Genomic DNA, 17537 nt, shown 5'->3' with positions numbered 1-17537 from the left:
AATTATTTTATCTAGAAGTAGTTCCAAGATGTTGTGGTACTAGTTCAAAAGAACTAGATCCAGATCTTTGTGTTCCATTTTATAGAGATGATACATTGTTGAACTGTAGGCTTTTGTGCATTTTCAAGAACATGGTCTAGTGCTAAAGAGTTTTTATTTTCATTAAATTATATACTTTTAAAAATTACATAGGAAAGAGAGCTTGAGGCAAACAAAAAAGAAAAAATGAAAGAAGCGCAACTTGAAGCTGAAGTGAAATTGTTGAGAAAAGAAAATGAAGCCCTTCGTAGACATATAGCTGTTCTCCAGGCTGAAGTATATGGGGCGAGACTAGCTGCCAAGTACTTGGATAAGGAACTGGCAGGAAGGTGTGTAAAAATGGGTATTACTGTACTCTTAAGTGGCAAATTGGATATTTAATGAGGTTGACTCTTTCTTTTTATTTTTTTATTTTTTTGAGATGGAGTCTTGCTCTGTTGCCCAGACTGGAGTGCAGTGGCATGATCTCGGCTCACTGCAACCTCTGCCTCCTAGGTTCAAGCGATTCTCCTGCCTCAGCCTCCCGAGCAGCTGGGATTACAGGTGCCTGCCACCACAGTCAGCTAATTTTTGTATTTTTAGTAGAGATGGGGTTTTACCATGTTGGCCAGGCTAGTCTCAAACTCCTGACCTCATGATCCATCTGTCTTGGATTCCAAAGTGCTGGGATTATAGGCGTGAGCCACTGCACCTGGCTGACTCTTTTTTCTTACGGTAAATGCAGCATTAATCTTTTCCCTCAGAATTATTTTACAGTTGGTTTTAACTTACTGTTGTTAAATTAATACTGACAGCATTATGTATTGCAGATCTATTTATCCCTACTAAATATGTTTAGTTTACACCCACAAACACTGATAGTATCTTACTGTGAAATGCTAACACTCTGTAGAGCAGCACTTTCCAACTATTTTGTGCCTTGAGACCAGTACAACCGATATTCACGTGCATAGCAGAACTTCCATAAGGAATTCTTTTTATGATCACTGAAACCCAGTCTTTCTTGCCCTTCAAAAAGACATGTTGGTATTTAGTTAATGACAGTGATTTTATCATAATCGTACACAGAATTCTACTTGTATTTATTAAGTAAATTATTAACTCTGGTGACTTATTAGTACTGAATCATTTTGTGCATATTCTTTTAATGTCACATTAAAAACATGGAACAAAAAAAATCTATATCATCTTGAAGTACAAATTTTTTAGTAACTTTTTTTTTTTAAAATTTTGTGAGATGGGGTATCACTCTGTCACTCAGGTTAGAGTGCAGTGGTGCAACGTTGGCTCACTGCAACGTCTACCTTTCAGGCTCAAGTGATCCTCCCACCTCAGCCTCCCAAGTAGCTGGGACCACAGGCATGCCACCAGGCCTGGTTAATTGTTTTTAAGGTTTTGCCATGTTGCCCCGGCTGGTTCTAGTAACTTTTAACCACATTTAAAATAATCATTTTGTGAAAAGAAACTCTAATTAGAAGAAATATTTTTGTACAGTTAATCTCATCTAAAAGCTAACATTTAATGGTATCTGAGTTCAGTGACTTTGCATGCAAGACATAAAACAGATTGACATTAATCTCATCAATTGTTTTTTAGATTTATTTGAATTCAGTATATGACTAAAAGAGTTCACATTAATTCCTTTAAAAAAATTTTTTTTACTGGTTTTTCCCTTCAAGATGCCTGTTCTTTTCAAAGTGTTCATATTTTTTTATACCTGAGAGACATCAAGAAGTTCCTGAGTATTAGTTTTATCACTAATTTGAGATTCATGCAAAAGCTACTTCAGTAATTTTTCTGAATTCTCACTATAGTGAACATAATGAAAAATCAACTCAATGTACTCTTTTCCCAATATGAAGGGTCCAACAAATACAATTGCTAGGACGAGATATGAAGGGACCTGCTCATGATAAGCTCTGGAACCAGTTAGAAGCTGAAATACATTTGCATCGTCACAAAACTGTGATCAGAGCCTGCAGAGGACGTAATGACTTGAAACGACCAATGCAAGCACCACCAGGCCATGTATGTTTGCTTTGCTGCTGCTTCCCACTCAGCCTCTTCTTTCTTTCTTTAATCACAATTGCTTTCTATTCTTTCCTTTATTCTAGTATTGTTTGAAACCTTTATTTAAAAAGTAAAAATGGGATTCAACTTATTTAAAGTAGATAAAGTTTCAACACCCGTAGAAATTTTAGTAGTTCTTCACAGACTTACTAATGCTCTGAGAGTGATATTTTTGCAGACAGTGAGCCATTGTTAGCAAATGCATATTGCTAGTATGTTGGATCATATTTCCAGTTTTTCCTGGATCATGATGGGCATGCTTAAATTTGTTTTAATCTTAGCTTAGAGTGTGTGGTCATTTTGATAATTCAGCAAATATTTTGGGGTAGTTTTTTAAGGGAACTTTTCGTAACTGAATCCAAATGTAGATGCTGAACTAACATTTACACCTGTTTGGTCTTGGATTAAGATGGAATTTGAGATCTGTAGCCAGTTGTCTGCTTCTATAGCCACCGTTGTATAAAAGCTTCTATCTGGATAAATCTTTATTGAATTTTATTATAACAGCTGCTTGATAATATAGACCTTAATATATGAAAGCATGTCTCCCAAGGGTTCACATATCTTAGTACCAGATAATGTATGGCGTTAAATAGTAAAATAGTTTGTTGCCTCTGCAAAGATTTTTATAAGAAGAATCGATATGCACATAGAGTTGGTGGAAGAGAAGTGGGGATAACGATAAGCACTTATGCCATTGTTTTCTCTAGGACACTGGTGGTCCCCATTAACTTCTAGGTCCAGTAGATTTGGCAAATGGAGTAACATGGTTAGGAGAAAGACAAAGTAGTTTGTATCAGATGTGTCTGAGTGGTAAAAGCATGCTTGTGAAATTAGCTAAATATGAGGTTGAGGTTTTAGTTTGTGGCTGGATTATATAAATTATTTTATACTAAATAGAGGAATTTTAACTTTAACCTGATAATCATGGAAGTTTTAAATAAAATGGCAGACTTCATAAACTTTACATTTTTTGATAGTTATTTTGGTATAGTGAAGAGGACCAAGTTGGAGTCAAGGACATAGGAAGATACTGTGGTCATCCAAGGAGAAAGTGATGAGGACAGAAGTGGCATTTGAGAAGGACAGATTTGATAGGATTATAATCAGAAGGGCTTGATTGGTGACTAACTGCTTTTGGTTAAATAGTGAAAAAGAAGAATCTGGACTTTTAGTTTGAACAACTGAGTGAGATCTGGCCTTCAGTGATAAGGGAAATAAAAGAAAAGGAAGGATTTGGGGAAAAGATGATGAGGTCAGTTTTAGACAAGTAGTGTTTGAGGTGACAATGGGATGTCCAAGATACATCCAATTGGATATATGACTCTGGATTTCAGGAGAGAAACTGATTTGAAGAAATGTTAGGGAAACTGTCCATCTATTATACTTGAAATCTTGGAACTGATTAAGTCAGTTCCAAGTATATATGTATATATAAAGTATATAGGTAGTAAAAAGAATAGGAGGCCAAGATAGAAACTTACGGAGTGGGAGAAGGAAAAGGATCACTAAAGGAAGGAGCCTGGGATAGAGTTGTCAGATACAGGACATGTAGGAAAGTAGTGTAATCAAAGCCAACGGAAAGAGTGGGTTTCAAGGAGGGGTTGGTGAACAGTATCAACTTTCTGCAAGTTTGAAGTAGGGTAGTGACAAAAAGTGTTAATTGTGTGTAACAATATTGATTACTTGTGAGCACAGAAAAGAAACTTCCAGTTGTGCATGTAGGGGCAAAACTAATTATGGAGCTCAGAGGACTGAATCTGAGTGGCAAGGAAGTAGATATGATGAGGATGAACTTCGTGTGGAGGTTAAGGAAAGGGGGAGGATGATAGTTGCTAAGGAAGATAGTGAAGGTTTGAAAGGTTTTTTTGTTTTGTTTTGCGTTTGCACATGATCAGTATTTTAAAACTGGAAAAGGCTTGTAATTCATTTATCTGCTGAGTAGGAAAACAGCTTAGTAGAGACAGAAAGAGTAAGGGTACCAGAGAAAGAATCATTAGTGGATCAAGGCCCTTTATTTAAGAGGTAGACTCCAGAGCACCAAGGAATGTATAAGTAATTAATGGTCCAGTTAGAAATTTGTTTTTCAACTCTACAACTCAGGCTAAAATCAATGTATACCTTTTTTTTTTTTTTTTTTTTTTTTTTTAGACGGAGTCTCGCTCTGTCGCCTGGGCTGGAGTGCAGTGGCCGGATCTCAGCTCACTGCAAGCTCCGCCTCCCGGGTTTACGCCATTCTCCTGCCTCAGCCTCCCGAGTAGCTGGGACTACAGGCGCCCGCCACCTCGCCCGGCTAGTTTTTTGTATTTTTTAGTAGAGACGGGGTTTCACAGTGTTAGCCAGGATGGCCTCGATCTCCTGACCTCGTGATCCGCCCGTCTCGGCCTCCCAAAGTGCTGGGATTACAGGCTTGAGCCACCGCGCCCGGCCAATCAATGTATACCTTAAAGACATCCAGTGAAGATAGACAGTCACTTTTATTTTTTGAGGATATTTGTTCCTCAATTAATTCCTGGAAATAATTTCTTTTATAATGTCCTACAATTTAAAAATAAATGTATCAATATTTTAAACATTATTGGCAGAAATGTGAGAACATCATCTATACATTTTGCATCAATAGAATAGCTATTTTCATTTTTCCATTTTATCTGTTACTTTCTTAACCATATACTGTTTATCCATTCCAGGAAGTTAATACAGATTTGTAAAAGCAAGTTATATAGTATGAGTTTACTCTATTTGGTATGCTATTTAAATGATACTAATTTTTCTTCTTTTTTCCTCCCAATTAGGATCAAGATTCCCTAAAGAAAAGCCAAGGTGTTGGTCCAATTAGAAAAGTTCTCCTCCTTAAGGAAGATCACGAAGGCCTTGGCATTTCAATTACAGTAAGAAGTAGTGCTTCCGTTCTCCTTTTCTAGTTATCTAGTATAATCATATTCCTTTGTTGGACATCGCTGGGGAACAGAATATTCTGGATATATTTTTTAAATAACTAAAATGTATCCCCATGGGGATAAATGTTTGCTTTTGTGTAAACATTTTTTTAAGAAATAAATCTTCCTAGCAGCTATTAAGTATACCTTTAGTAAGCATAGTTTAACATTTTTATTATGACTCACTTAATAGTTCGGTGCCATATAGTGTGATGCCTCTAGGAGCCCTTGGGAATAGATATGGTTGTTTTCGTATAGGTTAAATGGCTTCAGATTGTATTGTTCTCTCTCCAAGTATGTATTTTTTATTAGCTGTCAGATTTCACTGGCTCTGGGGTCCATATATTATATATTCTTTTTTTAAATTCGATGCCTTTAGGAGTCATTTTGTTGTAGTCTCAGTGCTTTAATGAACAAGGTGGCTTTAATTTTCATTTGGTAATACTTAGGCACTGAGCAAGTTCATTTTTTTTTTAGTATTGCTTAATGTAGAAATGTTTCTTATAATAAAAAGCTCATCTAATCTGTATTTCTTGAATACTTACCTTTTTTAATGTGCTGCCTTCAAAGAGTATACATTTTAGCAGTACAAATAAGACACACACACACACACACACACACATACACCCCCCCACACACAACAATGATACAAGCTAGAGAGTGATAGGTACCAAATACTGCCTTTTTTTCAATTCTACATTGCATATATTTTCATATTTTAACTTCTGTGAAATTGTGGCACCTAAAATAATTGGTCTTGTCATTTGTAGTGATTTAGACTTGATAAAATGGAATGGTGCTATGGAGTACTAACACATAAGTTTTTTTTTTAATTTAAGAATTTAGCCAATTTACTGTTCAATATTCTTTGATAATTTTTACCATTATGTAAGTAGCAAATAAAATTTTACCCAGCATTTGTAGAGACAGCATAGGTGCTTAATGAAAGATATTTTTAAGAAAATATTTTATCTCTAGATTAATAGGTAACTGTACTTTGCAAAGAATAATTTACTGCCCTTTGCTGTTGTTGTTAGGGTGGGAAAGAACATGGTGTTCCAATCCTCATCTCTGAGATCCATCCGGGTCAACCTGCTGATAGATGTGGAGGGCTGCACGTTGGGGATGCTATTTTGGCAGTCAATGGAGTTAACCTAAGGGACACAAAGCATAAAGAAGCTGTAACCATTCTTTCTCAGCAGGTAAATTCCCTTCATATAATTAGAACTGTATCTTTCAATTGGTTATGAATCTATTGAACACTGTATACTTACCTACAGAGTTTCTAAAGTAGTAAAGTGTTTATACATAGATCTTGTTTCCTTTGATTTAATGCTTTTGTAGATGACATTCAGTCAAATTTACTGAAAATGGACCATTCCATTTTGTTTACTTCATAACTTTGAGCAAGTTGCTTAAGTTTCTGTCCCTCAGTGTCCTCACCTGTGTGGAAGGGATTAAAAGAAAGCTGTGAGGATTAAGTATGTTAATACATGTAAAGTACTCAGAACAGGACCTGAGACTGAAAAAACAACATCCTTAATGCCTAAGACACTATATATAAGGTATTACAGAAAAGACAGTGCTAGAAGCAGATTAGAATATTAAAATTGAAATCACACATAGAAACTATCTAGCCCAAAACTCTTAAAATGAGTAAACTAAAGTTCTTAGAGATGAAAGGATTTACTCAAAGTTGCCGAGCAAATAAATTAGAGAATTGAGATTCATATTCAGGAGTCATGTTTGTCATACAGTTGTACTTAAAATGTTTTATTTTGTTTATTTCTTTCAAGAATAGAGTTGAGGGAATTAGGGGCATTGGTAGTGCATTGAGATGTTTCTTGGGTTATCAGTGTGGTATGCGTCTGTAGAATTGAATCTCAGAGTCGAAAGTGAATATAGTTCATTGGTTCAATTCTATATGATCCATAAATCTTTGCAACATCACTACTTCAATAATTATATTAAAAGGAAGACTTGCTGATATCAACCAGTCCATTCCATTGTTATACAGTACTGATTTTTAGAAAGCTTTTTCTCATATTAAGCCTGAAATCTGTGTCTCCATGACAGCTACTCACAGATCTAATTCTGTCATTTAAAACTTTACTGAGGACCACTACATCATCTGTCTCTTTCTGCAAAATGGTATTTTTAAAGCATTATCTGACAAAAGAGATCTAAGAATGCTATGCTATTCTCTTAAGTTAGTGTTTTATCAACCCATCTTGACTGTCATCCAGTAGTAAAAGAGTGGGATAACTGGTGAAGGAGCTACCAATGGGCAGTCATAAGTTTTAAGAAAATGCTAACTAAGCACATATTAAAATTCTGATGTATAACCTTAAACTACTTGGAAAGAAGAGCACCAACAAGACTAACTTAGTGAGTAGCAGTCAAAAATGGCATGTTTTCTTTTGAGCAAAGACAAACCATAATTTTCAGAGTTGCCAACACCACACTTATATGTAGTGGTTGGAGTCTCTTATTAAATGACAATTATAACTTGGAATTTTTCTTTTTTTCTTTGTTCTTGTTTTTTTTTTTTTTTTTTTTTTTTTTTTTTGGAGCCAGGGTCTCACTCTGTCACCCGGGCTGGAGTGCAGTGGCACAATCGTGGATCACTGCAGCCTCAATCTCCCAGGCTCAAACAGATCCTCCAACCTCAGCCCCACAAGTAGCTAAGACTACAGGTGCACACCACCATGGCCAGCTAATTTTTTTTTTTTTTTTTTTTTTTTTTGTAGAGATGGGTTTTGCCATGTTGCCCAGGCCGGTCTCGAATTCCTGAGCTCAAGCGATTCACCTGCCTCAGCCTCCCAAAGTGCTGGGATTACAGATGTAAGCCACCGTGCCTGGCATGATCTGTAACTTTTTACTTGAATGTGTCATTGTTAAAGAATGGCAGTACAACTATTACACAATTAATCTAGCATAATATAAAGATCAAGGACTTCAGAGTCAAACTTTTATTTTTCTTTATTCTTGTTCATTATGTAGGGAAAGTTATCTCCTTTCTCCAGGACTCACTCAGGTTTCTCGTTCATGTAAAAGACACTATAATACGATTATTCTGAGGATTGAAACTATAATTTATAGTAAACATATATAGTAATTACTATTAGCATGAGACAGAATACCTTGATTAACACTATGTCTGTGTCTGGTACTCAGTGTAAGTTCTTATTCAAGACCTATTGAATAAGAAACAAAAAATCATTTTGTAGGAGTTTCTTGAATTAGTTAAGGAAAGGTTTGTATGATGACCTTATGGCAGTGTATAAAATCATTTTGTAGGGGTTTCTTGAATTAGTTAAGGAAAGTTTTGTATGATATCCTTATTTAATATCTGACTATTTAGATGTATTTGCTGAATTGCTGTGTGCAATACAAAATAGCAAATAATTTTGAATCCTTGTTCCTAGAATTCTATAAATTTAATAATTAGGCATCCTTTCAAATTTTAGATCTATTGGCAAAAAGATTATGGTCAGTAGAAAGAGCTACTATAATGTTTAAAGGAACTATAGAGAGGATTCATGAGGCTGATCTAGACATGGCCTCACTACCTGTTTAGATTCTAGAACTTTATTATTTGTTTTCTGGAAATGAGCTATCTCTTAGATCTCTCCACCCCTAAGCCTTCCCACAAAGAATCTGGAAATCCTTTTAAAATTACAATTACAATAACTTGACTTTCTCATTTTCATTTCCTGTTTTAGAGAGGAGAGATTGAATTTGAAGTAGTTTATGTGGCTCCTGAAGTAGATTCTGATGATGAAAACGTAGAGTATGAAGATGAGAGTGGACATCGTTACCGTTTGTACCTTGATGAGTTAGAAGGAGGTGGTAACCCTGGTGCTAGTTGCAAAGACACAAGTGGGGAAATCAAAGTATTACAAGGTAAAAATCACTCTAAAAATTATTAACATATTCATTATTATTAAACTATTATTAAATGTTTAAATGTTGAAAAATGTGAAGGCCTCGGAATTTCTTCAGTAAAACTGTTTTAACTGTGAGGAAATCAAAGGAATGAAGAGCTTTCCCTTGTTTATTGTTTTATTGTACATTATGCGAACAGTTTACCACATATGTTCTTCTATATTCATCTTGGACTGTTAAGACAAGTACATTACCAGTTACTCTACTGCAAGTGATCCTTGAAAAATAAATGAAATTTTTTCTAGACTCTGAAACAAATACCAACGTACTATTTTGAGTAGATCTGTCTTGTAGACTACATTGTCTCTCTGACTTGATGCAAATTCATCTCTCATAATACAATGAATTTTAAGCTAATTATGAATAAGTATGAAGTATACTGTCATCTTATGATTGCTATTAGAATCAACATACATTATCTTCGGGATGTTTGGTTTAGTTCCTTTGCTATCATTTACACATATTTTAAGGAAAAACTCTAGCACTTCCTTTTACATAGAGCAGTGGTCCTCAAATTGTGATCTATGAATCTCTGAGGGTCTCTGAGATATTTTAGCAGAGTTCATGAGGTCAAAGCATTTCATAATAATACTAAGACATCATTTGTCTTTTTTTGCTGTGTTGATATTTGCAATGATGGTATTGGGTTGGTGCAAAAGCAATTGGGGTAAAACTGCCTTAGCACTAATCAAGGCAGTGTTGCTAATACTAGTAACTGTACTAGTCATCTTTGTTTTCTTCCTTGCCATCCATTCATAGTAAAAGAAGAAGAAGAAGATACCAATTTTGCTTAAAAATACCTTTGATGAAATGGCAATAACAGTTAATTTTTAAATATTGACCTTTGAGTACATGTCTTTTTAATATTCTTTGTGATGAGATGGGAAGTATGCATAAAGCACTTACTCTGCATACTGAACAAAGATGCTGTTCTCAAGGGAAAGTACGTAAGTGACTGAACTAGCCATTTTTCTTCATGGAAGACAATTTTTACTTGAAAGAATGACTTAAAAAGTATGATTTTTCGGACTATTTGGAAGCCATTTTCTTAAAAATGAACAAAGTCCATCATTTCAAGAAAGACAACTGATAATATTTATTGCCAATGATAAAATGTGAGCTCGCAAGTAAAAGTTAGAACTTTGTAAAACATGCATTGATCACCATGAACTTGACAGCTTCCTAACACTTAAGAGCTTTTCTGATGAGATTGATGATGATATTAATGAATGTGATTTTTTGGTACAGTAAAGTGAAGTTTGTCAACTTTTGGAATTGCTACATAACTTCATAGTGCAATATTTTCAAATCACCAGTAAATGATATTATAAAATTCTGCATGGGCAAAAGATCCATTCAGAATGCAAGATAGGCAAATGGATTTTAATATAACAGAATGTGAAAAGTTCACTGATAAGGTTTCAAATTCCACATTGTCAAACTTTGTATAATATCAGAGAGCAATACTGACAGTTATCTGAAAAGGCTATTAAAATACTCTTCCATTTCGCAACTACATATCTGTGTGAGGTTGAACTTTCTTCATATATTTGTAACAGATTGAATGGAAGCGGATATATGAGAATACAGCTATCATCTATAAAGCCATTGAAGAGATTTGTAAAATTTTAAAATAATGCTACTCTTCTAACTAGATTTTTTTTTTTGTTTGGAACATAGAGTTATTTGTCATTAGACAAAGGTTATTTATATTAACATTCTGGATTTATTATTGTCATTTTTAACAAATACATGAATTTTTTTTTAGATTTTTCAGTTTTACTTAGTAATATGGGAAACATCAGTAACTATAATCCACATAAACAGAAGCTTCTTGGAGTCCTCAATGCTTAGTATAAAGACCTCCTGAGACAAAATTTTGAACTCCTGGCATGGAGTTTTATGGTGAACTGATAAACTGTTAAACTTCTGATAAAGTTGTGTGTTGTAAACTGCACAAAGATAGCAGTAGCAGTTACTGTTTTCACTGTGTATCTTGAACAAAACTCTTGTGGCAATATGTCAAAGACTTACACTGTTGGGCGCTCTCCAGATGGTTTCATTGTGTTTCACCCTTTTTGTTGTTTTCTGTCAGGATTAGAAGGCTTGTCTCTTCTTTTTTTTGTAACTGAGGCTAAAGGCTTCTCTGTCACTTATGCAAATTGCAGAAACTTAAAATGTGACTCAGATACCTAAAAATTTGTGTGTATGTATCACATTTAACTGACTTACTTAAAAACTGTATCTATTGGTTATTGTTTCACACATGTCTGTACTTTGTAGCTCAATAAATAGGTGATATAGTCAACACTTATTTATTTATAAGCCTATTATTTATTTTATAGATGACCAGAATTCGTTTTAAATCTTAGCTAGACATCATCTTGCCAACAAATTACATTTTAAGCAATTAACTAGTATATGTCTCAGTTAAGTGAAGTTAATGTAATATGAAAGTAACAATGTAGGCCGGGCACGGTGGCTCAAGCCTGTAATCCCAGCACTTTGGGAGGCCGAGACGGGCGGATCACGAGGTCAGGAGATCGAGACCATCCTGGCTAACATGGTGAAACCCCGTCTCTACTAAAAATACAAAAAACTAGCCGGGCGACCTGGCGGGCACCTGTAGTCCCAGCTACTCGGGAGGCTGAGGCAGGAGAATGGCGTGAACCCGGGAGGCGGAGCTTGCAGTGAGCTGAGATCCAGCCACGGCACTCCAGCCTGGGCAGCAGAGCGACACTCCGTCTCAAAAAAAAAAAAAAAAAAAAAAAAAAAAAAATTACCAAAAAAAAAAAAAAAAAAAAGAAAGTAACAATGTAAAATAAAAATATAATTCACAGTTCAGTAGATATTTATATAAGTAGAATTGACTGAATTTTACAATTATATGTATTACTTCTAAGTCTTATAGACAACTTGATAGGGGCTAGGAATGGTGGCTCATGCCTATAACCCTCGCACTTTGGGAGGCCAAGGCAGGAGGATCGCTTGAGGCCAGGAGTTACCAACCTGGGCAACATAGTGAACCCTGTCTCTTCAATAAATTTTTTAAAATATAGCTGGACATGGTGGCACATGCTTGTAGCCCCAGCTACTCAGGAAGCTGAGGTGGGAGGATTGCTTGAGCCCAGGAGGTCAAGGCAGCTCTGCAATCCAGCCTGGGCAATAGAGTGAGACCCTGTCTCAAAAAAGAAAAAAAGGAAAAGAAAACTTGATAGGAAACTTAATACAATTTTTAGATAAGCCTAATATAATATTTTTAAATCTGTACAGTATCTGATACCTGCCATAAGGGGGAAGAAGGAAGAATTCCTGTTAGGAATTGCCTGATTTGATTAATATAAGGCATTATTTTTGCCTTAGATACTACTGTTAATTACAGTGGGCATTCCTTTGTTTTTCATGCAATGACATTATACAACTAACTTTTTTTTTTTTTAATTGAGACTGAATCCTTAGGAAATAACCCTTTGATTTTCAAGAACTACCGAATAATTGTATGAAGAGGTGGTTTGTTTTTTAAAACCTCAAGTTGGAATTTTTATGAGGTCACTGTGTAATTTGAAGGATTGTATGAGATGGTTATGATATAAATTCCTTTTAAGGATTGATAAATAGAATGAATTTTTTTTTTTTTTTTTTTTTAAATTTCACTCTGTCGCCCAGGCTGGAGTGCAGTGGTGCGATCTTAGCTCACTGCAACCTCCACTTCCTGGCTTCAAGTGATTCTCCCGCCTCAGTCTCCCAGATAGCTGGGATTACAGGCATGTGCCACCATACCCGGCTAATTTTTGTATTTTTAGTGGAGACGGGGTTTCACCACGTAGGCCAGGCTGGTCTCAACCCCTAACCTCAGGTTATCTACCCACCTTGGCCTCTCAAATTGCTGGAATTACAGGCATGAGCCACCACACCTGGCCAAAACTAACTTTTTAAACCAGAAAGTATCTGCTTTTTTTTCTCCTTTCTTTCAGGATTTAATAAGAAGGCAGTAACTGACACACATGAAAATGGAGACCTGGGCACTGCAAGTGAAACTCCGCTAGATGACAGTGCTTCAAAATTAGACGATCTGCACACTCTGTATCATAAAAAATCTTATTAAATTGACCATATCTCCAGACAAGATTGTTAATCAGACTATTCTGAATTTGGGGCACTGGGGAAGATGGTGACAAAGACTACAAAATCAGAGGAGGCTGTTTGTTGCCTAAATGAAAGGCAGGTACCTCAGGGCTTCATGTGAACAATTCTAAATGCATAAAACACACTGTTTTCTGTGGTAGACCATGATTAGCTATTGCATGTAAAGCAATTTTGATTTTCTTGAACATGTAAGCACCAAAGCATGTGTTCCCAAAGGCGTATTACTGGGCTGTTAAGTACCAAATGAAACCCTACTGTTTTATTTGGTTTGTTTTCCCTTTAGAAGGAGGACGGTGCTAACTGGAATTTTATAAGAAATACCCTTACAGAGAGTAAGTGAATTCATATTTTATATTCTAGAATGTTAACCGTCGTGTTTCAGAAGACAGAGCTTGACTCAATGAATTGTATAAATATAGGCTTGACTTAATTTTTGAAACTGAAAGAAAGGCTTTTTAGACTTAAAAAAAATTTATTGTGCATCCTGAAACCTAAACCAATTATTAATGATCATTTATTGTAATGAGTTTGCATTTCAGCTTTATTCAATGCAGTACGAAATAGTTTTCTTTAGGCAGTCCTTTATCAATCAATGCTGCACTAGAAATAGATTCTCAAAAGTTACTAAACATTTTACTTTTTTGGGTTTTTAAAAGAAATACAGATGAGTGTAAAACATCTGTTCTCAATTATGTTGATCTGTGTGCACGGTACTGGAGCATTTACCCATTCATGTTAAGTCTCAAATGCGTTTTCTGGGATCCACAAAAGACAGTTTTATACATTTTGAGTTGTTCATATAGTTTGTCTTGTGATAGTCCTGGCACTTAAAGATAAATTTTTCTGGTAGTAAAAGTTCAGATTTATTACTATGTCATGAAACACAGTATATTCAAATCAAACGGCAGTTTTCTTTCTAAGTAAATGATTTCCAATCATCTAAAAGGTGTGCAAGAAGAGATAAAGACATTTTGATACAGTAATTGTTTTGGTTGGGTTTTCATGTCAGTTTATGTTTGACTAAAACTCTCTTCACATGCAGGTTTATAAATTTGTTGGGTCTCTTGTCCTATGATTAAACATGGAGTGCTTCCTCTCTGATTTAATATTTTACAGGTCATTGTAACCTGCTAGGCAAAGTCAAAACAAACATTGCATTAAAGAGGTGATAGTTTTGCTAATATCACTGTTTTAAAGGATACACAGTTAAGGGAATATTAAGTGGGAGAAAGCCTACAAGGCTTGTAGAATATTATCAGTATCTTAATTTCTGGTATTCAGATGTTATGTGATAAAACACATTTTTTTTTGTCTTTCCCAGATACACTATATATTTGTTCAAGGGTAAATCTATAAAATATATATACTTTATTTTGTGGTTTTGCTATTTATAAATTTAATGTTTTAACTGTTGCTCATTTATGGTTTGTTTTGGGTGGTGGTGTTCATCTGTATATCACCATGTTAATTTGAAATAGAAGTGCACTTCATAGTATATATTGTTACTGATATTAAAATACTTTATAGCATTTGCCTCTGAGCAAAAGCTAGTATTTAATTGTACAAATGAATAAGCAAGTTACATGTTAATTGTTTGCTCTTGAAAGGGTAGGCCTCTTAAAAGGAAAAAAAAAAAACTTGTTTTTTCCTTATGTATCCCCTATGCCAGACACATACCTTCCATGCATGACATGAGATCTACAAACTGAATTTTAGCCACTGTATTTATTTAGTCAAAAAAAGTGTCCATTGTAGCAGACCTGAAAACCTTTTTGCTGTGACATGGAACCATGTCATTCTTATCTTCTAAAAACACAGCCTGGGATGGAATGACCATGGCATTTTTTTCAGAGAACATCCTTTATCTGCTATGACTGAATCCTTAGGAAGTAACCCTTTGATTTTCAAGAACTACCGAATAAGTGTATGAAGAGGTGGTTTGTTTTTTAAAACCTCAAGTTAGAATTTTTATGAGGTCGCTGTGTAATTTGAAGGATTGTATGAGATGGTTATGATATAAATTCCTTTTAAGGACTGATAAATAGAATGAAAAGTTTCCAGGTAGTTTAAAACTCCACAGGTCAGTTTCCTTTTCATTCCTGCTTCCCTGTGGTTTGTAAGCCTACGGGAGAGCACCATTGCTCAGATGCTGCTGTGAGCTTCCTGTCAGGTGTTAGAAAGTAACTAGTTAAAAGATCATTTTAGAATATATGGTTTTGGGGGATGAACTAAGAATTAGTTATTAGTTCCAAAGGACTGAGAACCAATTTTAATATTTTCACACTTATAGGAAAGAAATTCATATGTCCCTGAAACTTCTAAGACAAAACCAAACAAGGAAGGAACTGTTGCAAAGCCATTTCATCGAGAAAGGGACAGAAGGAGAAATACACACATGTATACACAAACAGAATGGTTGAGAAAACATTTTAATAGAATGTGAGAGTTGTATGTATGTGTGTATATATTTACACTTAACCTCTAAAATTCTCTTCTACAGTACCTCAGTTATGAATTTGATGGAAAAGCAACATTTTGGCAGTGAGACTATTGTTAAAATAAATTTGAGAAAGATGAAAATTTTGTGAGTCTTGATAATTACAAGTCAACAGCTATCGAAAGTTAGCACAACTTGTCTGTGGTGCTGTTTTTTTCCCCCACCACAGTGGACTTACTCTGTTTTCATGTTTAGAAACAAAAAGGTTTCATGTGATTCATGTGTAAGATGCACAGTATTTGACATCCTAATTATGTAATCCCTATTCCATCTATCCAGTCTTACACTTATGGTTGGCCTCAAATCTATTGCATTTATGATAATGTATTATATCTAGTTGAGTTTAATATTTTTTTATTAGCCTGTAAATAAAGATGGCATCTTCTACATTAAAATGATACTGATCTCATTTTTTTAAATAAACATTTTGTTTCCTCTACATTAAATATTTTGGCTTATTATTTATTTATAGTAGCTTCTATTATTTGTATCAATATGTCATAAAGTCTGTGCAAAGGACCTGGCTTAATTTTGTGTTATAAATATTGTGTTATAAATATTGAGGAAAACATTGATAAAAGTTAGAAAATCAATCCTGTTTTTAAGATACTATTTAAAAGGATATTCTTCCATTTTGACATCTAAGTATATATAATTTAGAAGTTCCTAAGTTATATGTAAAATAATTTTTGGAAAATACTTGTAAATGAATTACTTGAGTTATAAACGTTTAGAAATGTTATGAACATTAGAAATACATTTTTGTCACTGACTAATCTTGATTCAGTGCTAATACGTATATGCTTTCTGTGTGTTGATTTAAGTTCCCGATTCACCAAGTGATTTGAAAAGATGCCTTTTCCCCAGAATACAACCCCATAGGATATTGGTCAATTTATGATTTTTTTGGTCAGTTTATGAAATTTTAAAGAGAACTTGCATTTTCATTGTTAATCAGTGTTTTAGGTGGTTTTATAACTGTAATGTTAAAAAAAAAAAAAAAAACTTTAAAAGTATTGCAAATTACCATGCGCTGTTGGTGCTGAATATTTGTTTAATAGTGAACCTTTTTCAGGTGTGTTTTGAGAGTTATAACCACCATGGCGGCAGTCATGAGAATGCGTCTGTCAGTTCTCGTGCAGGAGGGAGCCGTAGCTTACTAAAAGCCCAGCTACTGTGGTCTGAAATTCATCCCTGTGTACATGGTGAGGCTATGCTTCTCCACGCTGCTGCCAGTCAATGACTGATTATGACAGGGATGTTATATGATGACGCCTCAGCTTTAGCTGAGCACTCCATGATGGTCTTGCCAAACTCCCTTAGGATTACATTGTAGTCCAAGTTGCTGTCACCCAACGTTCCTTCCTCCTTTCATTCACCTTGGGTCTTACCTCCATTGTGGTCTCATTGCCTTCCAGCCTCCCCTCAACCCCAGCTCCCTACCTATTTTTCCTCACTGGCATTGCCCTTAATAAATCTGTTGCACAGCAGATCCCTTTTTGGTGTTGGCGTCTGCTTCTTAGCCTAGACTAACACAAGTGACCGTGAGTGAGATTTGAGGAAACAGGTAATAAGATGGGCATTAGGAACCCACCCAAAGGGCAAAGACAATGACATCTGGTTGGTAAGTACAGTTTATCTAGTCCTTGACACAAAATCATGGCTCAGTGGCTCTTTCACAAATGGTGTGCAGAAAAGAGTTAACAGAACAGGCCTGAACCTGTTGTCTTTAGGTCTGCTTGCAAGGGTGGACCTTGGCTAGCGTCCAGCAACTTGGATATCAGGAGTATTCCCATCATCCCCTCGCTGGTAAGCGTGGTTTACTGTGCCTGAAATGTTTGTACAAACAATAGGATTTTTGTTGAACACTTACTTTCCTCTGGGAATCTAGAATTTTG

At 35.2% G+C, this 17537-nt stretch overlaps 1 protein-coding gene across 2 annotated transcripts in view; it reads left to right on the top strand.

Annotated features, from left to right (window-relative positions):
- Window positions 1-16085, top strand: part of GOPC (golgi associated PDZ and coiled-coil motif containing) — a 42528-nt gene extending 26443 nt beyond the window's left edge. Inside the window, exons 3-8 of one of the 2 annotated variants that reach the window (XM_010353241.2) lie at window positions 193-368; window positions 1902-2067; window positions 4905-5000; window positions 6086-6250; window positions 8774-8954; window positions 12971-16085. In XM_010353241.2, the coding sequence (XP_010351543.1) occupies window positions 193-368; window positions 1902-2067; window positions 4905-5000; window positions 6086-6250; window positions 8774-8954; window positions 12971-13101 (915 nt within the window). In that variant the 3' untranslated portion in view covers window positions 13102-16085. The remainder of the gene's footprint in view (window positions 1-192; window positions 369-1901; window positions 2068-4904; window positions 5001-6085; window positions 6251-8773; window positions 8955-12970) is intronic. The other variant, XM_010353240.2, reaches the window with a different exon arrangement.
- Window positions 16086-17537: the final 1452 nt, after the last annotated feature.

This window comes from Rhinopithecus roxellana, chromosome 4, assembly GCF_007565055.1.
Source record: "Rhinopithecus roxellana isolate Shanxi Qingling chromosome 4, ASM756505v1, whole genome shotgun sequence".
Lineage (NCBI taxonomy): Eukaryota > Metazoa > Chordata > Mammalia > Primates > Cercopithecidae > Rhinopithecus > Rhinopithecus roxellana.
This window is presented reverse-complemented; position numbering and strand designations above follow the sequence as displayed.